Consider the following 8,113-nt stretch of genomic DNA (forward strand, 5'->3'; position numbering starts at 1 on the left):
GCCACAACGCCCGGCCATTTTTTAGTTGCAGCCATCATTGTTGTTTGGCGGGCCCGGGCTGGGGATTCGAACCCGCCACCTTAGGTGTATGTGGCTGACGCCTTAGCCGCTTGAGCCACAGGCGCCGAGCCTGAATAGAGTTTCAACATAAGAGTTTTTTGGGGGACACACAGTCCATTGCAGATGGGTAACTAGGGTGCTCCTGGGAGCATGTGTTAATGCATGAGTGGGCAGGTGAGTCAAGGCTGGGTCGGATCCCATCACTTGGTGAGGGAGTCTTCCTCCTCCATGTAGTCACTTCAGGACCACTGGGGCCATTATGATTGTTATCACCAAAGCCCTACAAGGTGGCAAGTCATAGGTATGAAGCTGAAGCCTTGAGAGGAAGTGCTGAACCCAGGGTCACCAGCCGTAGAGTGCTACATCAGATCACTCACCTCCTACTCTCAGCCCTGAGTAGCCCCCAGAGCCCAGCCTGGCCCAGGCTCTCAGCCCAGTGGCTGAGGAGACCCAGCCCTCACTTGGTCCTCTGGAGGGTGGCCCTCCTGTCAGTGATGCTGTCATCCCTCCCTGAATCTTCATGTAAAGATCTTGGGGGGTGGCCCCAGTCACCTGGCCATGGGCTAGCACCTTGGACACTGTGGTTGATTATCTGGGTTTGGCACCCAACTTTAAGAACTGACCTGGGCCTGTTGGAATGACTGGGATGGGACATGTGAGGGAGGGGGGTAGTATATGCTAGAAGCTGCTTTTTTGGGCTCCCTTGTTCCATGAAAGTGAGCTTTAAGGGCAGGAATCCTGTAGGTGTGAGGATGCCCATGCCTCCAGGCCTACCCTCTGCCTCTTGAGGTCCTTCTGAACATGAGCTTTCCATCCACCCTGCAGGCTCAGTGGCTTCTCATGTGTGCTCTCCCTTCTCTTGTGGACTCTTTCTGTTCCTATTGGACCTTGTGCCTTCCTAGGGGTCAGGCTCTCTGTCCCCATCCTGCCTTACCCTGTCCTTCTGGACTGATTGGCACTTTTGCTGAAGCCCATCCTCAGCTGAGGATGCCCAGGGCCTCAGGTGGGGAGGGTGGGGCAGGTTGGGCAGGTCCTAGGACTTGTGTTAGTGAAGACCACTTGGGAAAAGGATTATTTCGCATATCTGGCCTGTATAACTATTGGATTCTACACTGGGTTGGGTATCAGATAACCCACTACTAGCAGGACATCTCTTGCCCCCAGGGCTTTCAGAGTCATTCCTGCTTTCTTGGGCCTGCCCTGGTGCAGCCCAGGCTCCCTGCAACAAATGCTACCAGTCTCTTTGCTTGCCTCCTCCAAGATCTCTTCTGCCTCCTCCCCACCCCCCCGGCCTGGGACCATGTGTGGCTCCAAGTGGATACTCAGGAGCTCTGCCTTTAGAGTGCAAACCCTCAGCCAAGCAGTGCCCCATGCAGCGGTAACATTAGGATAAAATCAGTGGCATCAAGGGGCACTCCAGCATGTCCTTGGCCCCATATTTCTCCCAAAGTATATGACTAAGGGCTCTCTGGCAGAAGTTAATAGAGTGAGGGGTTTGGGGGGAGGCAAAGGGGTCGGGGATGGTGATCACCCAGGGAAGGGCTGGAGCCTGAGGTGAGATGAGAAAAGTTCTTCAGAGACAGAAGGGACCAAAGGATCCCCAAGGTGGGAGCATACTGTTGCCTGGTGTGACTCTCTGCAGGGGGAGGATGGAGCTGGGACCTAGGGAGACACTTGAGCCCAGACCTGAACGTCCAGCCCAGGCAGGACCAGAACAGGCCAGAAGTGTGAGTGCAGCACCTGCTCAGCCTCCTCCCCAAACCAGTGTGGGAGGTGCCAGTTTCCAACATGTGTTTGGAACCAGTGCAGTTGTGGGTGTGTGGGGACACCCTGTTGGCTGACACCTGGATTGAGATATGTGTCCTAGATCAGTAGCTAAATTCAATCAATCAACTACATTGGGAAGTTAAATTGTTTAATCCCGATATAGTCTTTTCTGTATTCCCATTAGATTTACTAAAGAAGCAACAACAACAAAGACAAAAGAAAGACACACACACACACACACACGCACACACGCAGGCACTTCCCACAAGAGAGTTGCTAGCAAGGTGGTACAGAGGCTTCACCACCCTAGGCGCCTAGCGGGCACAGAGGGGTGAGGCCAGCCTGGGAGTTCCAACCTGCACACCAAGGCGGCGACCTCTGTCTCCTGCCTGTGTGTTGGGTCCATACCCCTCTATAGAGCGCGGGTCTCATGGCCCTGTGTTGCCAGCCCTGCCCGGTCCTCTCCTGGCTCCCGGCTGCGCAGAGCCCGCTGGCAGGGTTGCCACCTCATGGTCCTGCAAAGCCTGCTGATGCCGTGTCCAGAGCACCCAGTCTGCAGCCACCCTTATGGCAGCCGCTGGGGGGCGGGAGTGGACGGGGAGGTTGAGGAGGAGAACCCCACAAACTCGCCAGGCGGTCTGCGCTCTGGCTGGAGCTCATCACCCCGAGAGGACACTGAAGCCGGGGTCCAATCAGACCCCTGACCTCAGGGTTCAGGCAGGTAGCAGACCAGAGAGGCGGCTTCGAGCGCGCACACCCTTCCCGGCGGTTCCCCGAGTGAAGCGGGGGTGGCCACAGGCACCTGTCCCGCCTGCGGGACCCTCCCTGGGCTGAGCCTGGAGTCTAGGACCTCTGGGGCTCAGGGCCTGGGCGCCCGTGGCTCGGCCGGCGGGGACGAAGCTCCAAGTAACTCAGCAGATAGAGCACCCACCCGGGAGCCAGGGGTGGGAACAGCACGGCCGCTCGCGCCCTCTGCCGGCGGCTCTGGGGGACTGCTCGGCTTCCCTGCGGGGAGGGTATCCGGCCGCTGGGCCCATTTTCTTCCAGGCTAACGACCTGGCAGGAAGGAAGGTTAAAATCAAAATTCCACGGAGGGCTAAGACAACAAGACTGGCATCAAATTTATTATTATTTCCTCTTGTTAAATATATTCTATATTTTCAGAGAACACTGTCTACTACAAAGGCGTAGATTTTCTTCCTCAGTACATGTTTGGGTGTGAGGTTACATGACAGGAGAAGAGATGACAAAAGTGGCACGCATGCCAGCAGGGGCGGGGCCCTCCACACCCCACCTGGTGGATCTTCTGTGCAACAGCAGTCAGGGACTTCCACTGGGATGGCCTGAGATGAAAGTCCCACAGCCAAATGAAGTGCGGAGGGTGGGGAGGGGACCTGGGGGACAAGGATTATAGTCACGCATCCATGCAACCTTTATGGAGTAACACTGTACTCGAATATGCTGAGCAAGCCCCTGCTAGCATGCTGCTGCCTGTTCTGCAAGCTTCTGTCGGGGTGTTCAGTCTCCAGGAACTAACAGGGTAGAGGGTATTTCTCCTAATGGGGGAGGCTGGGCAGGATGGCCCCAGCCTTTAGAGGGGTCTCTGGCTGTTCCCCTGTGAGGGCAGAGGCTTGACCTGCTGGGGTGCCCATGTCAGGCATGAGTGAGGGCCAGCCAGGACCCCAAGAACACCCACTGGTTGCTGAGTAGCACTGTACAGTGCAGGTAGGCCCTCTATGCCAGCCCTAAGGGCCCACTTGGCAGAACTTAGTGCTTATCTCACAACCACCATTGTGGAAGGTGTCCCAGATGGCAGAACGAGGCCCAGAGGGAAGAAGCAAGCAGGGCAGGTCTAGACCATCACCTGGTTCTTCAGATTCTGAACCGAGCAAGTAGGGTTGGGAACCTTCTCCAGAGAGTTTCTGCTCTGATGATCCCTGACTGGGGTCAAGAATTGTCTAGGTTTAGTAAGAGTGTCCCTGGTCTCCTTTCAGACTGAATTTTGAAAAGGAAATTGTTCACAGCAGCTGAAATAGTCTCAAGTTCTAATGAAAAAGACCCACTGAAGGGTCCTTCTCAGCACTCAGGGTCAAGGTTGCCAATTTATTCTGGAACTGGTCCATCATGTATAGATGGCTGCCCTATGGGACAGTTAGCTATGTGGGTGGGCTCAGGAAAGAACCTCCAGATTCATCACTTGTTGCTTTGAGAAGGAAATATAGTAACTTCCTTCAGCCTTTTGGGAGTGGTGGTGAAGAAAGTCATTCCCTCCGGGGAGGGCAGTGTTTGGGTGGGGGTGGGAGATTGTGGCTGCCACCCACCCACTGTGCTGAAAGGATGTAACCAAGGGGACATCTTCTGTGCAGGTACCTAGCCCAGGGCCACACCTGTGAGCACCAACCTTAATGGCACGTGAGTCTGACAGGGAAATGGGGCCAGAGGGGCTCTGCATGGTGGCCTTAGGCAGACGTGGTACCCTGAGCCTGGCATCCTGCTCTCCTAGTTGGGGAGGTTGTGGAGAGGGAAGAGGGAGCTCCTCCGTGGCCAGAGCTAAATGAGATGAGTTCCCAACCTGGGTCTCCAGCCCTCTGCTGGCCTGGCCACTTGTGGTCCCCAACTGTTGGAGCCCAGGGTCAGCAGAGAGCAGAGGGCCCTGGTCCAGTGCTGCCTTAGTAGCTGTTGTCTGTGAAGAAGGGTGCTTGGGCAGATGGTGTGTAGTCATCCTCCTTGCATGGCTGGGACAGCTCCCCGTACTCGCTGTTGTAAAACACTTGGCCTCCTTGGGCGCCCTGGTTGGGCCTCTGCCACCTCCCTTGGGGGTCAGGGTGTGCCCTGGTCACATCCACATCAGGTCCTTTACAGCTGCCAAGACAGGGAAGATGGCATCAATAAGAAAAGAGGGAGGACAGAGACCAGCCTTGGGGCAGGGTCTGATCAGAATCACCAAAGACAAGCCAGAGCATGAAGTGTGCTCACAGACTTTGGGCTGCGCACACAGCCTGGACTTAAAGAGCCATCCAGACAGATTTGATCTGGCAACACTCACTACATCTTTCTCTGTCCCAGGCCTCGCAAGTGAAGAATATCTGACTTCATCCTCCAAGCTCCTCCTCACTCTGGCCCATCTCAGTGATGCCTTCAGTTGTGTAAGCCAAGCACCTGGGGTCCTTGCTTCCTCCCTTCCGTCATCCCACATATCCATCCTTCCAGAAGGCCTGTCCATTCTAACTTCAAAAGGCATGTGTGTATATATCCACATTCCCTGTCCCCTACTGTGGAATGAGCTGTGTCCTTGCAGGCCCTGTGACGACCTCCTGGAGGATCACCCTGCTTCCACCATTGCCTCCCATAGTCCAACCCTCATAAAGGTCCTTCAGAATGGAACTCAAGTAGGTGTGAATAAGGAAGGGGATCGGTGTGCTCCCACCTAATGAGGACAATATAAGGCAAGTGTCCTCAAACTACAGCCTGCAGGCCACATGCGGCCCGCCTAGGACATTTATCTGGCCCGCAGCTGCTACTGTCTTGCTTAGCAGCCAACTCGTCCTGGGGCCTGCAGTCCGGCCCTCCAATGGTCTGAGGGACAGTGAACTGGCCCCCTGTTTAAAAAGTTTGAGGACCCTGATGTAAGGGTATATGGCACACCTCCTAGGTACAGGACACAACTGTAACAGGGACTTTCCCCAACAAATGGAAACATTGTAACCTAATTGTTTGTACCCTCATATTAATCTGAAATTAAAAAAAAACCTCAAACAACCAAAAAAAAAAAAAAATCCTTCAAGTTGGACATGCCATTGTCCTCCCAACAGACCCTGCAGGGGCTTCCCATCACTCCTGGAATGCAATCTGAGCTACTCATAGTGGCCCAGGACACATTGTGATCCCTACCTCTGCCCTGTCTTGTGCCATCCTTGGCTCTCACTTTGAGTTTTTTGAAGATGTTGATTTATTGTTGTTTGGCTATTCGGGCTGCTGTTTGTCCTTGTCTTTCCTCCTTTGTAAGCTAGTTGGGGTTTTTGCCTAAATTCCCAGAACATTTATCTTGAAAATCAAATAATACATCTCAGAGTTTACTAGTCTAGGTCATTTTCCCAGGTGTTCTCACAATATATAGACTCAGGTCTTTTTAAAATTTATTTAAGAGTTATCTGTGATTTTAAGTTTAAACTATTAGTTCTATTTTGCTGTTTGCATTTTCTTCCTTTGGGACCCTAGTTTTACATATGTTGCATCTCTTCTGTACCTGTCATTTTCTTTCTGATCCTTTTTGCCTCTTTATTTCAGCTTTGACTCTTTTCAGGTCTATCCTCTAAGTCTGGTCATACATGTTGTCCCTCTGGTGTCCTAGTCTTCATTTTTGAGAGGCTTTATTTTTTCCAATTTCTTTTCTGAATTTAGTCAGCTATAGCAGCCCATGTAGCCTATGGCTAGGAAAAGTGAGAGTTATAAGAAACACCTGTATAGCTCAATAATGGAACACCTTGGTGAAAAAGGCATGGAGAGGGATTTAGCATGAGAGAGCTCGGGAGATAGGAGCACTGGAGAATTGGCAGTCTTTACACCTGTGGTGTTGAGAGGCATGAGCTCAGCCTTATATTAGGTTGGAGGAGAAGGCAGTCAAAAAGCATGCACATTTTATCACAGACTTGCTTACTCTGACTCTGTCTCCTCTCCTGCCTGCAGAATGCCAGCACGGCATCTCTTTGCTGAAGATTACCAAGCTCTGCCAAAGACTAAGATCTATCTATGCTAAGAAGACTGCTTTACTCTCTCTAGGACTCTCTTTCTCTCTCTCTCCGGTGAAAGTAGATAGCCCTCAGGCACCTAAGAGAAACTGTTCCTGAGCAAGTTAGCTTAGTGGTCCGCGTCCAAAACCTATCCAAGCCGGCCCAAACCCGGGCCCTGAAAAGTGGTGTCAGAAGCAGGATAGTGAACACCACTGACAAATGGCACTGTGAGCAGGATTCAGTGAATGCGGACCAAGAGGGAAATAAGCTTTAGCAAATAAGAAAAAGAGAAAAGAAATAGAAATATTTAGAGGGAAAAGAAATACCAAAGAAAGACAGCCAACAGCAAGTATTTCTCATTGGTTTTTTTCTCTTCTTTCCTATGTTTTCTCTTTCCAAAAATTTAACTACTTCTGTGGGGGAAAAAAGCCAATAAAAGCCTTTAGCCTCTTCTGGGAAGCAGCTGGAGAAAAAAGCCTTTAGACGAAAGGGTAAGAGAAAAGATAGAACTAGGAGATAAGAACCTTTAGTAAACAAGCCTTTAGCCTCAGGGGTGAGAAAAGCCTTTGTTAAAAGAGAGCTTCTGTCCCTTTAAGGCAGCCAAAGGTTCTAAGAATTGAAAAGGAAAGATTATAAAAAGTAGAAGGCTGAAAGAAAGAGAAAAATCATGGTAAATGAAATACAGCAGTTGAAATATCAAATGGAACAACTTAAAGACCAAATTAAGATCATGGCAGCTAACATAAAACAGTTGAGAGATCAGATGAATAATCTTATAGTAGAAGCAGGTAAATGCTATATGGACATGACAACTCAAATTGGGCAGCAGAAAGATCAGCGTATAAATCCCTCAGTTAACATCAAATCCCATAAATGTGGGAAGCTAGGCCATAAGAGAAAAGAGTTTAAAAGGGAAAAGAACGCTGAATGCTAAAGAAGGGGAATAAAGAGCATGTAAACCTCCAGGTGTATGTCCCAAGTGTAAAAAAGGCTTTCATTAGGCAAACAAATGTCGTTCTCAATTTGACAAAGATGGAACACTTTTATTGTAGGGAAATATCAGTCGGACCAGAATCAGGACCCACTGGTAAATGAAGGAAGTTAACAGTTTCTTTAATATTTTCATTTCCAACTATTTTTGGAAAAACAGTATAATTCAATTCCATGCCATGGGAGCACTCTGCCAGCTTGGTTAGACCTGTGGTGCCTCAGCATAAAAATTGAGGAAATTAAACCAGACCAATGGATGATGAGAATAATTAGATTAAATGTTTGTGGAATATTTGGTTATCCTGTGTGGTGAAGGGGTAATCCACCTCTCATCAGCATCTGTGTACTATAACTGGGTCCAGCTAACGAGTCTGGACACGGCCCAAAGGTGAAAGGGACACTCTGAAGCAAGTGACTCCTTTGGAAGATTATGAGAGGGAGAACAAAGGGAGGGACGAGTAACTAAGAGTTAAACCACCTTTGTGCTAGGGAGCTCCATTTGAAAAAAGAGTCTGGAATCAATTAGCAAAAATTCCGCTGGAAAAGCAGCTTGAAAGCAGGAAAAC

At 50.4% G+C, this 8,113-nt stretch overlaps 1 protein-coding gene across 2 annotated transcripts in view; it reads right to left on the reverse strand.

Moving 5' to 3' along the window:
- Positions 1-2,942: 2,942 nt before the first annotated feature.
- The window catches only part of FLT4 (fms related tyrosine kinase 4), a 54,870-nt gene continuing 49,699 nt past the window's right edge, over positions 2,943-8,113 (reverse strand). Inside the window, exon 30 of one of the 2 annotated variants that reach the window (XM_023518762.1) lies at positions 2,943-4,689. In XM_023518762.1, the coding sequence (XP_023374530.1) occupies positions 4,497-4,689 (193 nt within the window). In that variant the 3' untranslated portion in view covers positions 2,943-4,496. The remainder of the gene's footprint in view (positions 4,690-8,113) is intronic. The other variant, XM_023518764.1, reaches the window with a different exon arrangement.

This window comes from Otolemur garnettii, unplaced genomic scaffold (genome assembly GCF_000181295.1).
Source record: "Otolemur garnettii isolate 467f Iridium unplaced genomic scaffold, OtoGar3 scaffold00146, whole genome shotgun sequence".
NCBI lineage: Eukaryota > Metazoa > Chordata > Mammalia > Primates > Galagidae > Otolemur > Otolemur garnettii.